General features: G+C 48.4%; 3 protein-coding genes across 4 annotated transcripts; 1 reads left to right on the forward strand and 2 right to left on the reverse strand.

Moving 5' to 3' along the window:
- The first annotated feature begins 2,917 nt into the window (after positions 1-2,917).
- Positions 2,918-10,292, forward strand: LOC141935996 (kinesin-like protein KIF20B). The gene is made up of 6 exons (XM_074852721.1): positions 2,918-3,939; positions 4,534-4,684; positions 5,621-5,888; positions 6,463-6,830; positions 6,954-8,652; positions 10,005-10,292. Exons 1-4 carry the CDS (start codon positions 3,800-3,802, stop codon positions 6,582-6,584), a joined length of 681 nt encoding a protein of 226 aa, XP_074708822.1. The 5' UTR covers positions 2,918-3,799; the 3' UTR covers positions 6,585-6,830; positions 6,954-8,652; positions 10,005-10,292.
- A 2,020-nt stretch (positions 10,293-12,312) lies between these two features.
- Positions 12,313-15,311, reverse strand: LOC141935997 (5'-3' exonuclease PLD3-like). Its single transcript, XM_074852722.1, has 3 exons — positions 14,740-15,311; positions 14,424-14,640; positions 12,313-12,564 (listed from the first exon to the last, which is right to left on the reverse strand). The coding sequence occupies exons 1-3, from the start codon at positions 14,852-14,854 to the stop codon at positions 12,477-12,479; spliced, it is 420 nt and encodes a 139-aa protein (XP_074708823.1). The 5' UTR covers positions 14,855-15,311; the 3' UTR covers positions 12,313-12,476.
- Positions 15,312-15,891: 580 nt separating this feature from the next.
- On the reverse strand, positions 15,892-21,264 carry LOC141935957 (transcription elongation factor SPT5-like). 2 transcript variants are annotated; one of them, XM_074852648.1, is made up of 5 exons: positions 20,560-21,264; positions 17,464-17,581; positions 16,629-16,811; positions 16,435-16,530; positions 15,892-16,220 (listed from the first exon to the last, which is right to left on the reverse strand). In XM_074852648.1, the coding sequence occupies exons 2-5, from the start codon at positions 17,500-17,502 to the stop codon at positions 16,077-16,079; spliced, it is 462 nt and encodes a 153-aa protein (XP_074708749.1). In that variant the 5' UTR covers positions 17,503-17,581; positions 20,560-21,264; the 3' UTR covers positions 15,892-16,076. The 2 variants fall into 2 exon arrangements, with proteins under 2 accessions (XP_074708749.1, XP_074708748.1); XM_074852647.1 differs by lacking the exons at positions 15,892-16,220; positions 16,435-16,530; positions 16,629-16,811; positions 17,464-17,581 and adding an exon at positions 17,622-18,723 and having other exon boundaries at positions 20,560-21,258.
- Positions 21,265-21,419: the final 155 nt, after the last annotated feature.

Raw genomic sequence — 21,419 nt, forward strand, 5'->3', positions numbered from 1 at the left:
TGTCTTCAAATAAGGAATAGTATTTGAGTCTGTTTCAGTTATTACAGGCAGAGCATAAATAATTAAAACATATTTGAGTCCTTCCAAGTATTTCTGTCTTGTCTCAGGTTTCTGAGTTGATCAGTAATATCCTAGGAGACCTTGTCTCCTGATGTGCTGTTTCTGTACTGTTAAAGCTCAATATCCTTTCTGGTCAGAAGGTGTCATTCCTTAATTATTTTTCAAAGCATTTTAACAAATAAGGTGATTTGATTTACGCGGGAACAATTTCTCCTACAATGAAATGGCAGTTCTAGAGGCTGTAATGCTGATTTTATACTCAGAAGTAGTAGAGGGACAATGAGTCTTGTGCCGTTGGAGTTGATCTTTATTGCAGCGACATTGTCTTCTAAGTGATCTTCTGTTGGGTAGATCAGAACTAAAGCCCACTGCCAGTGTTTTCAGTCAGCATTAATCTGGGGCGATGATGGGGTGCTCTGTCCTAATAAAGAACAGGTAAATAACAGAACCCAACATTCCCAAAGTGTACAGTCCCCCACGCCTGACTAGTTTGGGCTGTATTGTGTGGGTTTTCAAGAATTTTTCATTCGTGTCTTTTCAGACTCCGGGGACTTTTTCATGGTTTCTGTTTTTCTAGGACTTAACGATGTGATCAGAACTGTCAGGGCAGAATGTTGCCTGCGGGGTGCCGTGGTTTCCTCTCCTGTTATTCCCAGTATTGCCAACACAGCCTTTCCTTTCTGGCAGTACATGGCAGTCTGTGTTCAGTCCATGGCAAGGGACTGCAGTGCAGGATGCAACAGCTTCTTGGGGCTGTTCGTTGTTTGCCAGTGACTGTTACCTTGTTCGTGGGAGGTTGAATTACAAGCGGCATTACAATAAACAAGAAGTTATGAGTAGATGAGGAGAAACCAATGTAATCCAGCTGTCCTTTAACTTAATATGTTCCTTGGTTCCTAGCTGGGTGTTTGAGTGCAACCAGGTGTTACAGAGGCTCTGCCTTGGGCAGCGCAGCGAGCGCTGTGACTGCTGACAGCCCAATACTTGGCCAAGCGAAGGAGGTAGAGGAGCACTTCTTTCTGTGCTGATGGGTCCATGCACCTTTAGAGAGCTCAGGGCTCTCCCTTTTCCAGTGGGAAGCAACTCTCTGTATTTCAGTATGGATGTGTCTGTGCTGCCAGATGAGCAGCAAAGTGAGCAATATTGCTGATGGTCTGTGGATTTCTGCCTTGTGGCTGAATATTGATAGGATGTAAACACGGAGCTTTTTTCTCTAGCTTGGGCACCTGATCATTTATCCTCTGGGGTTACTGGTGCTTAGTAAGGACGGAATGCAAATAGTCTCGCCACCTGCGGGGATGCTGGTAGCTCTGCTCCTTTGGACAATTTACTCTCTGTCAGGATACTTGAAAGAAATGAGTGATTTTGAGGTTGTTCCCCTCTTCCAGTCTGTGCAAATAACCTCAAAGGAAGCAAAAGTGGCTTTGGAACAGCAGAGCTCCAAAGCTGTTGGACTTGTAAAGATTTGAATTCAGACAGGTTTCTGCTGGGCTTTATTCTTAAAGAGATCCCTGTTGAGCAGTCCAGAAATCCACTTCAGTGCCTGGAATTCTAAAGCTGTTCAGTCCAATGAGAGTTACGGGGATTGGATTTTGTGTAAGCATACCTTTTTCCTGGTGTCTTTAGTTCTGAAATGAATGCAAGAATGTGAGAAAACTGAGCATAGGCTAGGAATTGGAACTAGAAAGGATCGCAGTGCATTTTTTATTTGTAGTGGAAAGAATTAAGCCTCTCCCTAGTGGTATGCTGGGTTATAATCCAGTGGTGTGGCTGTTGTGGGCTGGAATCTGTCCGTTCCCGTGGTTTTTATCCGAGTTAGTTAACTGGAATTCTCCAGTGTGGAAGGCAGGTGGCAGCAGAATTCTTCACGACTTCACCCCAAAAGCACAGGCGTATGTTCTATCTAGCTCTAGCAGTCTCTAAGGGCTTCAGAAAAACCATCATGTATGTGTCCCTGTAGTTTTGCCACTAAATTCATAAGCTGAAGTATTGTTCTTATAGCAACAGTTTTCGAAGTTGGCACCTACTTCAGCAGAGAGAGGTTTGGGTGGGTGTTTTATGTGTGTAAAGCTTAAACCTGGAAGTTTTGGTTACACACGAATTTAACTATTTCAGGAATCGCTCTATGGAATCCCAGCTTTATATGACATATGCTCTTGACAAAACATTAAAAACCCAACCCAAATCTCACCTGGTTTTTAATCCATGTTTCTTCTCTTAAGCATACTGGTTTTGGTAGACGAGTTGCACTTCTTTGCAGTTCTGTGCCTAAAAAACCCAAACAACCAAAACTGAGAGTGGGAATGGAGTGTGTGTGCATTAACCTCTGTCTGTAGGGATTTGTTTTACTTTTTGTTTTTAAAAGAGTTCAGCAGAAGGAAGTTTTCCTTCTCTTCCTAAAACCTAGGCTTTATTTCAACTGTGATACAGCCTGTTCACTTAATTTCTTAAGTGAACAAGTGTTCTACATTTCCCTCTGTTTCTGAGAGGTGACCTAGGAAGCCCTAAGATACGGAATCCTGAATTAGCAAAACACCAATAAGAAAAAATTTCCAGACTCTCTAGATTCACCAGGTTAAGAATAATGTGTAAACTACACCTGGAGTTCCCCAAACCATCCTGAGGATAGACTGGGGGAGTGCTGTGCTCAGAGACCTCTAGGGAAGTGCAACAGGTCTGTCTTGGAAGTGCCAGTAGAGGATTAAAAAGTACTGAAGACTTTATTCTTTGTTTTCTGGGTAGGTTTTAGCTATGGACACATCTGTTCTTGTCCAGGACCAGTCGTTTGGCCAGAAATCAGCAACAACATCCTCACTACTTAGTCACACTAAAATGCCCATCTCAAGGAAAAGAGTTACTGCCCCATGGGACAGGAGCTTAGAAGATGTGATCGAAGATGACAATGACGGGGAGGAACAGCATATGTCAAGAGAAGAAGCAGTGCAGAAATACCTAGAAAATACAGTTCTTATTGGGAAAAAAGAGTACATGGTATGTGCCAGGGCTGTGTTAAGAATTAGCGTAGCACGGAGTCTTGAAGCAAGGTCTTATTCTGGTTTTCCCCATCTCCCACCTTTTTTCTTTTTTCCTGATCACCCTTATTCTATCTAAATCCAGCATTAAGAACTAAAAGTGGGATTACTCATGGTGTGGTGCCTGTTGTGGGCAAACTCTATAATGTGTCTAAATACAGACTAAGCAGTAAGAATTGCAGATTGGGCTTTCTCTCCCTTTGGAGCCCATGGTCAATGCACAGCAAGTATTACCTGCTTTTAGCAATACAGACTGTTCCTCTGTATTCTCTGCACAAGGAAACGCTGAAAACTGTTCCTTAAGCAAATGTAGTCGCTTCTAGGGAAGACGAGGAGGGAACGGAGGACTAGAAACTGGTTTGTGGAGGTTTCATTAATATTGCCCCCAAAATGAGCCTCTGGAAAACAAGAGCCAAATCCTGTGGAGCTTAAGCCTGTTTAAGACAACTTCAGCAATTCTGGTCATCAAATGGATGTTCTTTACAAATGCCTGCTCTGTGCAAACTTATAAACTGCTGCGTTAGGACCAAAGAGATCTTCTGAGCTCCTCACAAATCTTCTGTTTATGAATCAGCTAATGAAAGAAGTGGAAGGGCTTTTGTCAGGTGGACGAGTAAAGTGGTGTTGTAGTGTTTGAGGAATGAGGAAAATCTCACTTCTGGGAAACCATTTCTTTATGAAAAACTTAATCCTAATGGTAATTCCAGATGCTGCTGAGTCTCACAGAAGAGTCGAAGAACAAACTTCTTGCTGAAAAGAAGAAGAAGTTACTGCTGGAGCTACAAATTCGTGCAGAGGTGACGCAGGAATTTGCCCAATATTTTGCTGAGCAGGAAATATATTTCAAGTAAGTTAGCTTTGAGTGGTTTTTAATGTTACTGATTAAAAAAAAAGAAATTCAATTCACTTATTTCTTAACTCTGTCCCTTGGCTATAAGAGGCCACACTCTTCTGCCAGACTTCCTGCCTCTGGTAATAGATCAGTTTGTGTTTGGACTATGAGTTCAGGAAAAATACTGTGTAGGAAAGGCTTTGATCTGGGGGGGATGGAGGGGGGTGTGTAATCTGTCAGCAGTGTTCCTGCAGAGCTCTCCCTGACAGAGGAGCTTTGATAGGATGTCTGTAGAAAGAGTGACACTTGCAAATCCTTTGGTTCCTGCAGCCTTAGTGGTACTTCGGATGGGTGTTCTGGCTCCAGAAGCTTAGAAACAATGCTTGTAGTTAAGTGTCAGCCATAACCTGTGTGTGTATGTCTCCCCCTCATTCTTCAGGAGTGTGTGTGCAGGAAATACACTTCTGCTTTGGTGTAGCAACACCATTTGTGTATTGTTCTATTGTGCCAGAATAAAGAAAAACCCATCTTTGTTTATAGCAGCTGTACTAATAACTTCTTAGCAGCTCCTGCTAGCTAGCTTGTATCTGACTTGTTTCCCTACTCTAGTGAGTGCCTTTCTTACGAACGAGAACGGCTTGAAGAAGATGCTGACACGCGCCTGGAGATCTTCAGGGAACTTGTAGATGGTTATCTTGGAGACGTGGAGGAAGAAAATAAACTAAAGGATCAGCCTTGCAGCGAACAAGCTGGACCTCTGGTACGTTTATCCCCCTGCTGCCATCCCTTCCACTAACCACCTGTTGTGGTGATGGGACGTCTCCAGAAGGAGCAGAGCGGTCCCAAGGAATGGCATGCTGTGTGACTGTGTCCTCAGCAAGGTACATTGGCGTGTTCAATAGGAGTAGCTGCTGTGCCTCGGAGATGCATTTAGGAATCTTTGGGGTTTTCTGCGTTTCTGCAACACAAAGTTACTGTGTACAGAGAAGCCGGGGGAAAAGCTGCAGTTATGCTATAAACTGTTGCATTAAGTGCCTGTTTAAGGCATTTGAAGCTGAATTCTTAGGCCCCATATATGCGCTGTACTGGAGTGGTGCCAGAGACTTTTTCCCTCTTAAGGCTGTTGTGGCTACAGCTGGAGCAATGACAACTGTATATACACTTAAGCATAACTGAGCTCTTAGGTTGAGGCTGGTTCTTGTGAGTTTGAAACAACCCTTTGTTTTTAAACAAGGAGGAAAGATATAAAGTCAATGTTTTAAATACAACTTAATTTGATAAGTTCCCGCAAAGTTATTTGACCTCCCAACCTTCTACTGATATTTGAAACTTTCGGATGTATTCCTTCTAAAGCTGTTTGCTTGCTGTGTTCATTCGGTGTTCTCATCGGGTAAAAATGCTAGCTTTTATATTAAATTTGGAGGGGATGCTTTAGTGGTGATATAAAAGGGAATGTGATGGTGGGCCATTAAATGCTTTAAAACTAAAGTAGCTGTTACTGGATGCTGGAGACTTCTGTGTGAAGGTAGACAGAAAGTGGCCATCAAATTGCCTGTGAACCCACAAGATGGCTTTGAAGTCAGAATTAACTGTACTTAGGTGTTTGAGGACATAATGGTCTTCCAGATTTTCAGTAGAAATAATGGGTATTGTGTCATTATTTGCTATTTCTAAATGGATATAAATTATCTTCCAGAATGAAGAGTATGGCATAGGGCCAGGCACCTACATTGATCGTGAGGGCGTTACTGATTCTCTGCAGGATGATGTCGTTGATATCGAAAAGCAGGCAGAAGAAACACACAGACACGTGGTGTCTCTAGAGGACCCCCAGGAAGCTACAGGTTGGCTTGAAAAGCAGCTGAGCAAAACTACCACTGCACTAACTCAGACCAAAGAAAAGCTGACAAAGAAAACCGATGAACTAATCAAAACTGAAGAGCAGCTGACACAGAAACCCAAAGGTGAGCTGGGGGTGTGTGCTGAGAAAGCAAAAAGAAATGACACTGTAAAATAGAAATAATCCATCTGAGCAGGATTTTGGAACCAAATCGTGTGCATAGAGGTGATAATCAATTGTTTGGTGTATGTTCAGGCTGAACAATCCCACAGGCCTTGATTATTTCATTTTTAAGACAAAACTTAAAACTGTCACTTGAAGACTTCTGAACTGTGGGGCAACACGTCAACATTATTTATTCGTGATTTCATGGTTATGTTGTGATCCAGCCCTTCACATTGTGCTGACGCAGTGGTTTCAGGTATTCTGTGGACCATTCATAGACAAAAGCAGCAATACCTCATAGTGCGATTTCAGCAGAAGTCTCTTGACATGATCTATATTTTATACGGGTTGCAGGGCCCAATTCTATCCAAAAAACCTGAACTTTTGAAATGTGTCCTGCAAGTAGAAGCCAACACAAAAAGAAATGAGTCTATTCAAAAGCTCCTAAAGTACCAGAAGATCTGGAAAAATGGATTCCTGAGTAAACTGTGTAATGGCTGCTTGTTTGCTGCAGGCTTCTCTTCCTGTCACAGACTTGGAAATGCAGATGATTAAATCGGACGAGTCTGCTGAGCAGCTTAAAGAACCAGCTGAGGGGACTTTCTCAAAAAAACCCTTGTGCAGAATTACTTGCTTTAATACAAAACTTCAGTAGCTTAAAATGCTGTTGTAGTACGTTTCTAGCTTTTTTTTATATCAAGCTTAGCTTAACTGATCTTGCTTCTAAATGCATCGTATAGTTCAAGAATTGAACATTGACTGAACTACTTTCTTTTCTAAGAAAAGGAATACGCAGAATAAAAGGATTCAAGAACTAATGGACATCGTGGAGCAAAAAGATGATGTTACCATGAGACTGCAAGATTTGATATCCCGTTTAGAAGAAACCATAAAAGACTCTGTAAGTCTAAGACATCTCAATTTTCTGTTTACAAAAAAATCTAAATCTGTGCTTATAATGGACTTGACTGTTTTGGACAATTGACATTTTCTGTAAGTAATTGCTGCTTTCTTGAAATGGCAGCAGGTGAAGTTGGCATTGAAACTGAAGTTACAGCAGAAGGTGTGTGGGGGTGTGTGTGGAAAACAGGACTTTTGGAAGCAGTGATCTGGAGTTATTATTGGAGGACTGTCCATGAGACTATGAAGAGCCACTCTAAAGAAAAAAAACCCAAAACACTCAAACTGGGAGGACTCTAGCAGCGGGAAGAGAGGGATTATGTCACTGTCTGGTTTATTTTTGCCTGAATGGAAGAGGAGGGAAAGGAGGTTTTGCTGCAGCAAAAGGTCAAATCTAATTGAAGTTAGAAGTTATGTGAGAAGGACAGTGGTTGTGTAAATTGGCAACAAAAATCAGTGTGTTCCACCTACTACCACCACGCACACGAACTTTTTAAGGCAGAGCAATAATATGAATGTGTTGAGCAGAGTTTGAACTAAGAGTGCACGGCCAGGGTGTCTCTGCTTTTGATGGGATCAATAGAACTTGCAGCTGGCTACTCTGCTGCTGGCTGCTGAATGCCAAAAGACTGGCTGGGCTACATGGATACAGGTTAGGAAAAAATCAAAACGTGCAGTTAGGTGGTTCTTTGAGCCTGATGCCCAGTAACCTGAAACGTAGTTCTGAGAACATTTTAAATTAAACTTAGGCAGCATCTGATCCCTTTTTCTCCTCCACTGTGAACTGAAGGCTCTGACCATACTTAATCTTCTGTTCCCTCTCTGCCCCCGAGCAGCTGAGCTTTTCAGCAGCAGGAATGCTCAGGGTGATGGCAGTTGTGATGACTGCTTCCTGTCACTGCTCCTGCCAAGAGAAAGGCTCCAGCTCTGACCAGTGTTTCTGGGAGACTCTGTGGCATGAAACTTAAAACGTGACCACAAACCTCAGGTCTGTTCTACAGATTATTTTAATGAATTACTTAGATGAGTGATTGGTCCTTGGCAACCAGCATGGCTTGGCACTTGTGTCATCTGGTGAGTAAAGAAACTTTATTCTTAGTCAAATATATGGTCTAAAGTACGTATGACAGAACTGACCAGGCTTCCAAATTGCATCAGATCTGTCATGATAAAAACGATCTGTGGCTTTGCTGAAGGTGGTTAAAACTCCCAGCTCTACCAACTATGACAAGAAAGTGATGAACTTGTAGAGCTGACCATTGGCCCTTTGAGCAAATCATGAATTTCCTCAGCTCTTTTGACACTGGATACTTCAGGTGGTAAACTCGTTCTGCATTTTGTAGTTTCCCAGTCTCTTGCTCTACTTTCTGTGCAGTGCAAAGCATTGTGCTTATTACTGTCTGAAGGGGTACCTGCCTTTTGCCTGAGTAACTGATGTTGTTCTTCTGACAACCCCTATACAGGTTACCAGATGGATTTGTAAAAATATTTGCATCTAAAAGATTACTGAGGCTTTTAAGTGCTCACTTTGTAGAACTTCAGAGTAATTGATCTTATTGTAACACAGGACAACACTGTAACTAACAAACTGCATCAGGACACACTTGATCCCATCACCCAGATGACTTCTGAAGATCTTAAGCAGCGTTGGGCCCAACATCGATCCCTGGGGGACCCCACTTGTGACAGGTTGCCGGTTTGAAAAGGAGCTATTTACCAGCACCCTCTGGGTGCGGCCTGTCAGCCAGTTCCCCACCCACCGCACAGACCACTTCTCTAGACCGCAGAGGATGACTCGAGTACCCGGTCAAGGAAACTCTCTGGTCAGTTGGTAACTACTTGAGGAATGGTGCTTTTGGTTAGCTGTTCCGTGTTTGCTCTGTTAAATACATGTCGCTCATTGGCAAACGTGGCACAGACCAGGTCTGGTTTAAGGCAGGAGTCGTAACTTAATCCCAGCTGGCAGTGCTGTGCTGTAATGCTAATTTGGTAGGCAGCTTTAAGATTAGAAGGGGGGCTTTTTGAATGGCAGGTGGCATTTACTTAGTGAGAGTCACTGTTGAATGATTTACCAGACTGAGGATGATGGTAAAAGTTTGCCGAGGTAATAAATGACCATCGTTACTTAACGTCGTGACTTCCCTACACTGTCCAGCAGAGCCTCCTCCCCTTTTGTCCTAATTAAGGTGTGCAGTTGCTTTTGTCTTTGGAGCCCCTAAACGGTGCACTGTTGGTTTATGGGTTTTTGGGTGGGCAACCGACTGGCATGATGTGAGTGATGGCAGTAGTAGCTGGCAAACTGTGTTACTTGCCGTGTCCTGTCCGACCTCAGCTGAAGTAGTTAGAAATGTTTATAAAGCTGTTGGATGCTTTATGAACCAGAGCTGGGCTTTTTCCTAGATAAGCCGTGGCAGCGTGGCTCCAGATGCATGTAGCTTCCCTGCGTACCATGTAGTTCTTAGCGTACAGCTTAGAGATGAAAATCTGTTCTCTGAGAAGGCAAAAATGTCCCCATTCCGTTAAATTTTGCTCACAAGTAAATTACGGGCCCTTCGATGGTGCTTCCATGAAGGAAAAAGTTTGAAGTTCATTACAAAATCACCTAAATATAATTTATTCTGAACTTCAAGCCAAAGTAAAATATTTAATTATGTTCTTTTTTGAACTTGTCAATAGTAATTTTTTTTCACCTTGCCTCCTTATGCTTTGTCATTTCAGACTAGTACTTCCCAAATTTTGTGGTTTTTTCCTACCAGCTTTGTGCTCCTTGCTCTGTCTCCTGCGGAGAACCTTTCTTGTCAGAACTTTAGAAAAAGCTGTTAGTTATGATGTAACTGTTTGTCTGCCTTTGAAACTTCTGCCTGATTTGTCCAATTTGTTCAAAACAACCCAAAACCCAACCAAACTTTTTTTTTAAAAAAAATGCATATTTTGGGAAAATGCAGTGCCATATTTGCAGATCATAACTCCACATTTTTAAATATGCATATGCATTTTTACATGATCTGTTGAACACACCTTTCAGTGTATGTGGCAGAGAGATAACAGAGTGTGTGAATCGCCTTGGCTTAAGGGCAGGAGCACGGATCTTCCTGTAACTTTCAGCCGTGAACTAGGGACTTACTTGTTCTGTGGATTATTTTTTTTTTTTAATTTCTTTTTTCCTACCGTCCAGCTCCAGCCCGTGAAAACTGAGGTCTGTTTCTAGAGGAAAAGTGTTCAGTGGTTTTGGCTATTGAAGAAAGGATGGCTCCATATCCTGCCTTCCTTAGGGAGTCCTGTTTTAGTGGATGAATGAAGAAGGTGGAAGCAAAATGTTTGGACCTTTTGAATGATGTCCAGGAAGAAAATAAATCTGCACGGGCACCCTGAGCAAAATTTCTTCAAATACGGTCAAGAAGTGCAGAGAAACATTTGCAACTTTAAAATGTTAGAATGGAAAATACAACTGCAGTTCTCTCTCAGTTATCACCTGTCAGTTGTATTAATAACTGACACAGAACTTCAAGGGGTGAAAAGCGATCGAAGCGTAGACTCTTACAGCAAACCTGTCAGTGCTTTAAATAATGCTGGGTTCAGTGGGTTGTCATACAGAGTCCCCTGAAAAAAACAGAAGATGGGATTAAAAGAAATACGAATTGTGGGCTCATGGCATTCTGTTATCCAAACATAGCAAAAATGAGAATTAAATAACATGATAATATGCTAGTTTTAAGTTCAGACTAAAAATAAATAAGTAACTCCCATCTCCACATTGGGGGGCGCAGGGGGGGAGCGCCTGTCTGGCATTTGTACTGAGACTGTTGTTGGATAATTTATTTTAAGGTTGGGCAGGTCCTCCACCACCTCGTGGATGTGAAGTTTTTGTGAGTAAGATTCCTCGGGATCTGTATGAAGATGAATTAGTTCCTGTTTTCGAGAGAGCTGGGAAGATCTATGAGTTCAGGCTGATGATGAGATTCAGTGGTGAGAATCGAGGCTGTGCTTTTGTGATGTACACTGCTGAAGAGGAAGCCCAGCTAGCCATCGAGATTCTTAATAATTACGAAATTCGTCCAGGGAGATTTATTGGTGTCTGCGTCAGCTCGAACAACTGCAGACTATTTATTGGAGGGATTCCAAAAGAAAAGAAGAAAGAAGAAATACTGCGTGAAATGAAAAAAGTTACAGAAGGAGTGGTAGATGTCACTGTTTGTCCAGATGCCACTGACAAAACTAAAACTCGTGGCTTTGCTTTTGTGCAATACGAATCTCACAGAGCAGCTGCAGTGGCTAGAAGAAGCCTAATCCCAGGTAAACCTATTTGGAAATCAATTGAGTTTTGGGGGAGTGTCTCTCTCCATTGTGTGGGGGCGTGGGGTGGTGGATCATCACGATTTTCCTTTCTTGAAGGGATTTTGAGAGTTCCAAAACTGCAGTAATGCCTTTCAGGTAAACTTTTTTGGTTCATGAATCAGGGTTTTTGGGTTTGGGGTTTTTTTGTTGGGTTTTGTTTGGTGGGTTTTTTTTTAAAGAAGCTGAAATTGAAGCAGTTCCGGGAATGAAAGAGCGCACATCTCTTTTTATAAACACAAGTTACTGTAATTTACACCAGGATATCTGTTTGCTGGGGCGCACATCCAGTTTTCATTAGCACGCACTAGTCCCTGCACATGAACTCTCTTAAAGCTGAGCTTAACAAATACCACGCTTGGAATGTGTCCCTTATTTCCTTTGAGTGTCATGACTGATGTTATTGATGTTTCGTATTTTAAAAACGTTTGAAAGTAGGTCTTTCATCTGTTACTAGAAAATAATTTTAAGAGTTTAACAAGTAGAAGATGACTTTTCCTTTGCACCTCATTTTATACATTTTGAGGGTGGGAAAGTAAAAGGGATAAAATAGACAAAGAGGAGGGAATAGGTAAAGGTACAGTTAAAAAGGGGAATTCTAGAAGAGAAATTAAGTAGGGAAGAAATGAAACAACATGGTTGGAGAAGCAAAGTCGTTAAAATGGATAATACAGCCTTGGTGTTGCTGAAGTGAATGACAAACCTCCCTGTATTCATTAAGGCTGAGATGTAGGCAAGTCTTGCATTAACTGCTGATGGAGGGTTAGGAAGGAGCGTTCCGTAAGACTGATACAGGCCTTGGAAAGTAACGGGAGAAATACGGCCGGATCATGGAATGTAAAATAAACTGGCTGTGTGATATGGAAATGTTGGCTTGGAACGAGTCACAGGGTGGGATTTTTTTTCAGTTTGTGGGTTTGGTGTCTGCTGCAACATAGAGTAAGGCTTGTGCTAGTGCCTAGATATTTAGATGACTTTTTCCAGTTGTTGACCTCGCTTTTTAAAGTGGTAATATTATTAAAAAGTAAGTAAAACAATATGTTGCTTATGGTTGCTTTATATGTGCATGTCAATGCATGTCACAAAATCACAACGTCTGTGTTTCGACAGCTTATGGTGAACCCAAAGGGTAGAGATTTTGAATCTTTGAATTTTTTCGGAGTCTTATTTTCTTTAATAATGTCAAGTAGCAATATTTTGCATATTTTGCTTAAGCAGATGCAGGCAACAAACCCCAGTTTCGTGTGCCATGCATCATGTTTGCTTTTTATAGAGGTAGTTGCCAAGAATGATTTTGTTTTCCATGGCGTATTCCTTATTGATGTAACGCTCCTTTGCTGGAGGAGCACTCCAGCTCTGGGGTCATACCATTCGGGTAGACTGGGCACAGCCTGAGGAGGAAGCTGGTGAAAAAAGAAGGCAGAGAGTTAAAGAATTACGTGTAAGAAATTTGCTGAGATCTACTACAGAGGACACAATTAAAGCTGAATTCGACAAGTTCAAGCCAGGAGCAGTTAAACGTGTAAAGAAGCTGAGAGACTATGCTTTTGTTCATTTTTTCCACCGTGAAGATGCAGTTGCTGCGATGTCTGCAATGAATGGAAAGTGCATTGATGGAGCTAGTATTGAGGTAGCGCTGGCAAAGCGAGGTAAGAAAGGAAGAGCTTGGAAGCAGCGTTTTAATGCTCAGCTGAGTCCTGGTTCTGAAAATCTCTTAGGGTTTCCTGACAAAGGAGCTGGTCATCAAAAATCCTTAGGGGAACCAGCAAGTCCTTCAGTTCGTCTTAATGGTCAGCGCAGTCCAGGCCCCTCTGAAGTTGAAGGGTGCACATACCCTTTTTTCCCAGGCACAAAGCTTACTCTAACTAGCAGGTATTCTTTAAAAGCCGGTCACTTCAGTTCTGCAGTGATGCATCTGGATTATGTCTGCAATAAAAGTAACTGGACACCACCAGAATACTCCTTGTACTCAACCACAACTCAGGATGGGAAAATACTCCTGGTGTTCAAGGTGGTTATTGCCAGTATTGCAGATGGTTATTTCATGCCAGACAGACTCTGCGCGACAGTAGAAGGTGCAAAGGAATTGGCAGCACAGTTCACACTTCTACATCGACGTAAGTATAAATGCTTTCGATTAGTTCTGAAGAACTGAAGCTAGAAAAGCTACTTTACAATTGTTCTGTGTGTATATATTTCGGCACGTGTGTGAGAGCTTTGTATAAAGTGTAAGTTAGTCGACAGAAGAATTGTTTCTTGTATAGTCAGCTGAGTCTGAACCATCAGGTGAGAGCACTGAAGAACACTGTGGAAGCATCTCTACAGTGCAGTGCTGGGGTGATTTTTGCTTACGTTTCTCTGCCATAATGGTTCATAAGGAAGAACTAGATGACATGTTAATTGACTTAGGTATACGGTCATCTGCGTGTTGATGATGGTGCTGAAAATTTATTTGAAAGGCTGTCTGTGTTCTTGATCATGAGGGATGGGGGATCCCTGGTGCCCCCAGATCACGGGTGCTGGGGGGTCCCTGGTGCCCCATGTCATGAGTGCCCAGAATCCCTGGGTGCTCAGGGTCCCTGGGTGTCCCAGGTCCCCACCAAGGTGGGTGCCGCTCACCCCCTCCCCACCCTTCTCCCTCGCAGGAAGCTCCGGTGACGCGGTGCGACCCCAAGCCGCCAAGCGCCAGCCCTGTCCCCAAGGATGGGCTCCAGGGGACAGACTGGGACTCCCCCACTCTACCTGGCACACTCCTCCCGGCACAGAGCCAGGAACACTCACATCACTGCTGAGCCACCGTGGCAACCCTGGCACACCCCCTGGCAGAGAAGAGCTCCCCAAAGACCTTCCTCTTCCTCACCTTCAGCCACCCTGACCAGCAAGACCCGGCTCCACGCCGGTAGAGAAGAACGGAGCCAGGGACGCACCAGGATGTGCTGTGCCAGATGCTGTCGGCACCGGTTTTTGCAGCGATCCCCCAATAAATGGTTTGCCGACAGCCAAGCGTTTCATCTGACTCTTTGCCGGGGTGGGTTTGGCACTGCCGAGACTCGAGGGGCGCCCGGCTTCCCTCCCGGTGCCGGCACGGCATTCAGCAAAGGCCCGGCGCTCTCCATCGCCGCGGCGCAGAGGACCCCTTGCCTCAGTAACAGCACCGCAAACGCCACAAAAACTTGTTTTTTTCCCCAAACGGGAGCGGGGAGGCTGAATTCGGCACAGCTGGAACCCGCAGTTCCCCGGTGGCCCGTTGCCCGGCGCCTACCGGGAGCCGCAGAGGCTCTCCCACTGCTCAGCGTCGCTGATGTCAGCGCTGTAGCGGGAGCTCCAGTCCCGCTCAAAAACCGCCTGCAGCTGCTCCCGGATGGTGCCGGCCGCAGGGACGGTGGCGGTGCCGGCACTGCTGGGGCTCAGCGTCTGGTTCACCACCAGCGCCGATCCCGCCGTCCGCGTGAAGTAGTCGCCGGACCAGTTGGATGTCCCTGCAAGGAGATGTGGGGTCAGGGGGACACACACACCCCCCCCAAACCCGCCCCCAACAGCGGCCGGCGGCGATTCGCACGCGGGGACGTCGCGCTCACCGATATACGCCGCCTTCTCCGTCACCATGTCCTTGTTGTGGTGCACCCGGGCGTAGGGGATCTGGGCTTGTGCCGCGCTGGCCGGCACCATGAACAGCAGGATAGCAAGGGGCATCCGGGGAGCCCCAGGGACAGTCAAGAAGCTTCTGGGGTCATTTGGGGACACTCGGGGACACCCAGGGAGCTCCGGGGATGGTCAGGGACACCCAGAGAACACCAGGGACATTTAGGTACCCCAGGGATGTCTGAGGATGGCCAGGGACAACCAGGGGACCCTGGGAATAGCCATGGAGGCCTAGAGGTGGCCGAGGATGGCCAGCGACAGCCGGGGAGCTCTGGGAACACCCAGCGCCAGTCAGACACCCCCGGGGGCTCCCGGGGAGGGCTGGGACCCCCGAGGAAAGACAGGGCCAGGCGCGGGAACCCCAGAGAAGCCCGGGGACAGCTGGGGACACCCGTGGAGCCCCCGTGACCCCCTCCCCACCCCGCCCGCCAGTCCCCTCCCAGGCCCAGCTTCAGCTGGTGCCGCCGCGGCCGCTCCCGCAGCACCGCCTCGGTACCGACGGTGCCGCTGGCGGCCCGGCCCGGCGCAGCGCGGCCCGGAGGGCGCCCAAGGCCGAGCGAGTCCCGCAGACCGCCGACACCACCCGCCCCGCCGCCGCCGCCATCTTCCCGCACCGCGCGCCCCAGGGCGCAGGCGCGGCCGCCGCAGCCAATCCCCTCGCTGTGCTTCCAGCCAATGAGCGGCGGCGGCACGGGAGAAACGGGGCGGGAGCAAGACGCGAGGGGCGGGGACTGAGGGCCGGCCACCAATGGCGGCGCGAGTGCTGGCCAATGGCGGCGGCGGGGAGGCGGGGCCGTCGGCGGGTGAGCCAATGAGAGGAGGAGGCGGAAGCGGAGGCGGGCTGTAAGGGTGCAGCACGTGCGCGGCCGGCGCTGAAGCCGCTTCACCCCCCGCCCCGGAGCGGGGTCCCGGTTCAACACCCCCCACGCCCCCGGGGGTCCCGCTTCAACCCTCTCTCCGCCCCCCGGGGGGCAGTGTAACCCCTTTCCCCAGCCCAGTGGGGCACAGGGGCCCTGGTTCACACCCCCCACCCCCCCTCCCCCCCAAGCTTTACAGGCCCCCCCCAGAAGGCAGCACAGAAGAGGGGGTGCTGCACCCACAGGCGTTTATTTGACAACTAAACCTTGTTACAACCAGCAACACTGAACAGGGGGAAAATACCGGGTGTGTAGGAGGAAACCGGGGGAAAAAAAACGGGTGTGTAGAAAGAAAATAGGGGGACACAAAGAAAACGGGGGGCAGCAGCGGGGTGGGGGGCACGAGGGGGTCCCCCTCAAGCCTTCACCAGTTTGCCGAGGGAGCGGAGGTTGAGGATCTTAAGCTGTTCCTCTAAATCCATGCGGACGACCCCTTCCTCCCCATCGATGCTGAGCAGGATCCCGGTGGCTTCACGGTCCTCCCCCAGGATCACCTTGACCTGAGGTGGGGGGCAAATGGGGGGAGAGTGGGCCTTGAGGGGGCTGGTGGGGGGTCCCAGGGGTGCTGGGAGGGCACCAGAGGGGTTGTGGGGAGGTCCCAGGGGGGCTGGGGTAGCACCTGAGGGGATCTAGAAGGTCCCCAAAGGAGCATGCGGTGGTGGGGGGAGTGTTGGGGGGCCCAGGATAAAGGAGGGGGCTGGGGGGGGGCCCTACCTTGTTCCTTCTGGTGGGGGTGACGGGCTCCAGGTGCTCGCTGGAGATGCTCACCACCTTCTCGCTGTCGTACAGGTAGATGGAGCACATCCCGCCCTACAAAAACAAAAAAAGGGGGAGGGGGAAATCAGCATCACCATGTGTGTTACCCCCTCCCTGCCCCAAAACCACCTTCCGGGGCGGGGGTGTCTCACCGTGACGCTGCGGATGACGCCGGTCTGTCCCACCACCCGACTGTCACGGTAGGTGTCACGGACCTTCACCTGGATGTCGGTGGTCACCCAGTCGCTGGAGCTCTGCACAATCCCTGAGCCGGGGGTGTGGGGGTTGTCCCCCCCTGGGGAGGGGGCCCCAGGGGTCCTGCGGCTGGTGCTGGCCTGGGGAGAGAGAGAAGGCGGTGTTGGGGGGTGTTGGGGGGCTACAAGGGGGGGTTTGGGGGTCATAGCGGGGCTATGAGAGGGTTTGGGGGGTTGTAGGGAGTTTAGGGGGCTGTAGGCGGCTACAAGGTGGGTTTGGGGGGTTGTAGGGAGTTCAGAGGGGTGTAGGGGGGCTACAAGGGGAGTCTGAGGGTTGTAGGAGGGCTACGAGGGGAGTTTGGGAGTTGTAGCGTGGCTATGAGAAGGTTTGGGGGGTTGTATGGAGTTTAGGGGGGAGTAGGGGGCTACAAGGTGTCTTTGGGGAGTTGTAGGGATTTTAGGGGGGCTACAAGGGGAGTTTGAGGGGGATGCTTGGGGGGGGGCCTGTGGATGCAGGACAGGGATGGGGGATGCTCAGGGGGGCCCTGTGGATGCAGGACAGGGATGGGGGATGCTCGGGGGGCCCCACAGATGCGCCACTGGGGATGCCGGATGCTTGGGGGTCCCTACGGGTGGACGCATGAGTGTGGTGGGTGCCAGGTCCCATCTCCCGCACCCTCACCCAGAGCATCCCGATCCTGACGCCCTCCAAGGAGCTGCCAGCGGCCCCCGGCCCGGTGAGCGCAGCAGGAGAGGATGAGGAGGGGGACGCCGGCGCGCGAGGGGGATTTACCAGCGTCCGTGACCTCCCCGTGCTCATCGCTGACCCCATGGGTGCCGCAGAGCTGGTCCCTGAGCTCAGCGTGCCCAAAGCAGAGCCGGCCGTCACCAGCGGGCAGCCGCGGGTGGAGCTGGACTGTCAGTACCAACTGATGCACGCAGTCACACGGGTGAATAAGCGGCTAGTTTTTTTATTACTAAAAGCATGCGTTTTTATATATCTCAGGGGCCAGAGCGTCACAATATAATTGGTAAAAAAGTTGCTTCCAACGTTCTCATTGGATAACCTGTATCAGTTTTCTCCCTGGTTACTTCATGCTGTGCAAGTCTGCAGCTCCCTGAAGTTACTTTCTTGAAGCAAAGCTTCCCTTTCTCAAGGGTACACTGGAATGTTGTCAAGGTCAAACTCCTCTTCAGTCAGGTTCTCGGCAGACCTGCTGCCTTCCCCAACAATTCCCCCTTTTTGTGTTTGTGTAAAAATATTGCATGAGCAGTTTTTTGCAGGGCCCTTTGCAAGAAAGTGCCAAAGCAAGGCAACATCAGTACCACAACCACAACTGTCGAGATAATTAGTCCCAAAGTCCTGACCACAGATATTAACCATCCGGACAGTCCCCAGCTTTTGGACGTTTTGGTAACCAATCTAGATTATCATCCACCTGTAAATGTTTCACTCCTCCTTTTAGCTGCTGTGTGCTTTTATGGATCGACTCAGAACGATCCGATAAATTCATACAACACATTCCTTCAGAATCTTCGCCCCCACGTCCTTGTGCTAAAAGCAAGGAATCTACGGCAGCTCAGTTCTGCAAAGCCGCGTGTCTGACGTATCTGCACCAGTTAGTGACCCAGTGAGGGCCAGTGGTGCAGCCCTGTCCTGTTCCTCAGCCAACACCCCAGCCAGTCCATTTCTTTAGTGCAGCCGCAGCAGCGACTCCTGGTGCAAAAAGGGAGGATGCGATAATTTGACCAGGATTCCACAATGTTACTCTGCCATCACAGTTCTCAGCACATCGATGCATATTCCTTTCCTGTCGCAATTCTTTGTGTCTCTCTGTAATACCAGGTGTTAGCACAGTAAGACGACCAAGGCTACGGGGGCCACCATTAAGTTTTGAGGGCCGTCCTCCCCACGCTCTGTCCCCACGTATCAAGAATATGCAGGGGGTAGAGCAACGGGAACACCAACTGACTGAGAGACCTTCGGAGGGGTAGAGGCACACCAGGCTGTTGCACTGCGATAGATTGGCTTTACCTGCTTTTCCTGAGCCATCTGTAAAAACAGTGAGGCCTTTCACTGCTTCTGGGTGGCTTCAACGTTTCTGACCAAATGGTACTTCCCGAGCAAATTTCAGCAGGGCTGTGCTGGCAGGTGATATGAGATCTGTCCCTGAAAACCTGCCATGGCTGCCTGCAGCTCGTAATTATTTGCCAGGCACCATTCGAAATACCAACTTTGCACAGGTAAAACAACCGTAGCCGGATCACGCCCCGTGAGTTCTAAACATCGCTTTCTGGCTTTTATGATTATGTCAGCAATAAGCTCAGACAGTCCGGGAGCAGTTTTTCGCAGCCGGAATGACAGAAACATCCACTCTAGACTATGCAATGGGTCATCCCATTCAGGGTTCCGTTGTACTGGAGCCCCGAATGGGACAGTTTTGTCAGTTAGTACAGAGAATTGTACTACCTGAGACAGATCTATTCGAGAGACAAATCTCCCGTGTGTAGATTGTTCCTCCATATGAATGACACTCAAGGCTTCCTTGTTTAGTATTCTGGGTTCTGCTGGATCATTAGAATGTTTTAGTAGCTCCAATAACGGCTGTAATTGAGAACTGGTAAGTCCAGGACAGGGCCTTATCCAATTTAAGGATCCCATCAGTTTCTGTACATCATGGAGAGTTTTGATTTCAAGGTCGAGTTTCACAGGTTGGGGCATAACCTGCTTGCTTGTCACTGTCATTCCCAGATATCTCCACAGTTCTGCCTTTTGCACCTTTTCAGGGGCAATAACCAATCCCTGTTGTTGCAAGGACTCTGGCTAAGTGCTCCGTGCTGTTCAACTGCTCCTTGCTGTTGCTGCTAACAGGATGTCATCCATATAATGGCAGCAATAGCCAGGAGGGAACTTTTCTCTCACAGGTGACAAAGCCTGGGCTACAAACCATTGACAAATTGTTGGCGAATTTTTCATGCCTTGTGGCAAACCTTCCCAATGGTACCTTTTCGAAGGCTCTGCATGATTTCGAGAAGGCACAGAGAACGCAAATTTTTCTTTATCTTGGGATGCCAATGGGACAGTAAAGAAGCAGTCCCTTAAATCCATCACAATGATTTCCCAAGCCATAGGAATCATGGCAGGTGAGGGTAGGCCCGGTCGCAGGGCCCCCACTGTGGCCATAACAGCATTTATTTGCCGTAGGGGATCCCTCCTCATCCTCTCCTGCTGCGCTCACCAGGCCGGGGGCCACTGGCAGCTCCTTGGAGGGCGTCAGGATCGGGATGCTCTGGGTGAGGGTGCGGGAGATGGGACCTGGCACCCACCACACTCATGCGTCCACCCGTAGGGACCCCCAAGCATCCGGCATCCCCAGTGGCGCATCTGTGGGGCCCCCCCGAGCATCCCCCATCCCTGTCCTGCATCCACAGGTCCCCATTTTCCTGAATCGCCATTTTCCTGATTTCTTTCTAATTACAGACACTGGAGTACTCCATGGGCTGGGAGAAGGCTCACTATGTCCAGCAGCTAGCTGTTCATCACCAACTCCTGCAGGGCCTTTAATTCCTCAATTGGCAGGGGCCACTGATCCACCCCCACGGGGTTATTTCTTAACCAGGTCAACGCAAGGGTGGGTTGTTTTACACCCTGCAGCACAGTGGCCCCTGTCAGAAATCCGTAGTAACCTTCGCTCCCCGGTGTGACAAACGGTCCCTCCCCGTAGGTTCAGGGGGGCTGTCGTCACACAGGGCTTGGCCCTCAGGCTCGGGGACCAGAACAGGCGCAGCTGCTGCCCCTGCTTGTGTTGACCCTCCCCGTCCTACCACTCCCATTCCCGTACTTACAACTGGCCAGGTGGGTGGCCACGAGCACTGAGATACAAGTTACCTCGGCTCCTGTGTCCAGAAGTCCCGTCAGTTTTACTGCTGTCGGCGAGTGCCCTCTGCTGGATAGGACACAGCCCGTCCGCGCTCTCCGGGATGAGACAGTCTGTGACCAGACCTGCGGGGTCCCGTGCAGCCAAATCCTCCGTCATGTCGCTCCCGACGTTCGGTTTGGGGTCACAGCTCAAAAATGGTACGAGCTGAGCAACTCGAGTTCCTGGGGAATGGTTACGGGCGGGCAGGGAGTAGAAATCCCAGCACAAACGTGCCCAGTATAATCATCGGTAATTCCCACGTGCACAATTAGTCCACTCAAGGTGCTGCCAGAGCTCCCAGTCAATCAAGCACTCAGCCCTCGCCCTGTAGGTCCTTCAGCATCCAGCGGTACTTTAACGATGTCTGTCGGTGAAATGGTGGCTGTGTCGGCAGTGCAGACACCCAGTCCTGCTGCCCCGACAGCTCCGGCCGGGAGCCGCTCACAGAGAGGTGCCGAGCCCCTGACGTGCAGGAGGGATTTTTTACCGTCGCGTGCCCCCTCGCGCTCGCCTTCCCGTTCCCCTGGAGAGGCTGTCCGCTGGCAGGAAATCTGCACCAACATTGTTTGGCAAAGCGCCCTATTTTTCCCCAGCGGCTGCAGGTTACTCCTGCGGAATTGCTGGCAGAGTTTCTTGGATGCAGCTGGAGGAGGGAGCCCTGTGGAGACAGGACAGCTCTGCTCTGGGGCACCTGACCAAAACTTCAAGGGCCATCTGTCCCGTGAATGACCTTTGCTTCATTATCCACGAAATGCATATTAAAGTTCACACCCCTCAATATGCTAACGAGGGCTAACATGATCATGCTAATTACATCATCCCATGAAAC

Source organism: Strix uralensis, chromosome 30, assembly GCF_047716275.1.
Source record: "Strix uralensis isolate ZFMK-TIS-50842 chromosome 30, bStrUra1, whole genome shotgun sequence".
Classification (NCBI taxonomy): Eukaryota; Metazoa; Chordata; class Aves; order Strigiformes; family Strigidae; genus Strix; species Strix uralensis.

Bases quoted from the DNA above. Each gene is read 5' to 3' on its own strand.
- LOC141935997 (XM_074852722.1), bottom strand. From the start codon at position 14,854: ATGCCCCTTGCTATCCTGCTGTTCATGGTGCCGGCCAGCGCGGCACAA. The intron at 14,641-14,739 runs GTGAGCGCGACG...ATCTCCTTGCAG, and splicing joins GGAGAAGGCGGCGTATATCG to GGACATCCAACTGGTCCGGC. The intron at 12,565-14,423 runs GTAGGCGCCGGG...TTTTTTCACCAG, and splicing joins GAGAGCCTCTGCGGCTCCCG to CTTCCTCCTCAGGCTGTGCC.
- LOC141935957 (XM_074852647.1), bottom strand. From the start codon at position 20,707: ATGACGGAGGATTTGGCTGCACGGGACCCCGCAGGTCTGGTCACAGAC. The intron at 18,724-20,559 runs GTAACTTGTATC...CTGTTTTTACAG, and splicing joins TTCTGGACACAGGAGCCGAG to ATGGCTCAGGAAAAGCAGGT.
- LOC141935996 (XM_074852721.1), top strand. From the start codon at position 3,800: ATGCTGCTGAGTCTCACAGAAGAGTCGAAGAACAAACTTCTTGCTGAA. The intron at 3,940-4,533 runs GTAAGTTAGCTT...TCCCTACTCTAG, and splicing joins GAGCAGGAAATATATTTCAA to TGAGTGCCTTTCTTACGAAC. The intron at 5,889-6,462 runs GTGAGCTGGGGG...TTCCTGTCACAG, and splicing joins GCTGACACAGAAACCCAAAG to ACTTGGAAATGCAGATGATT.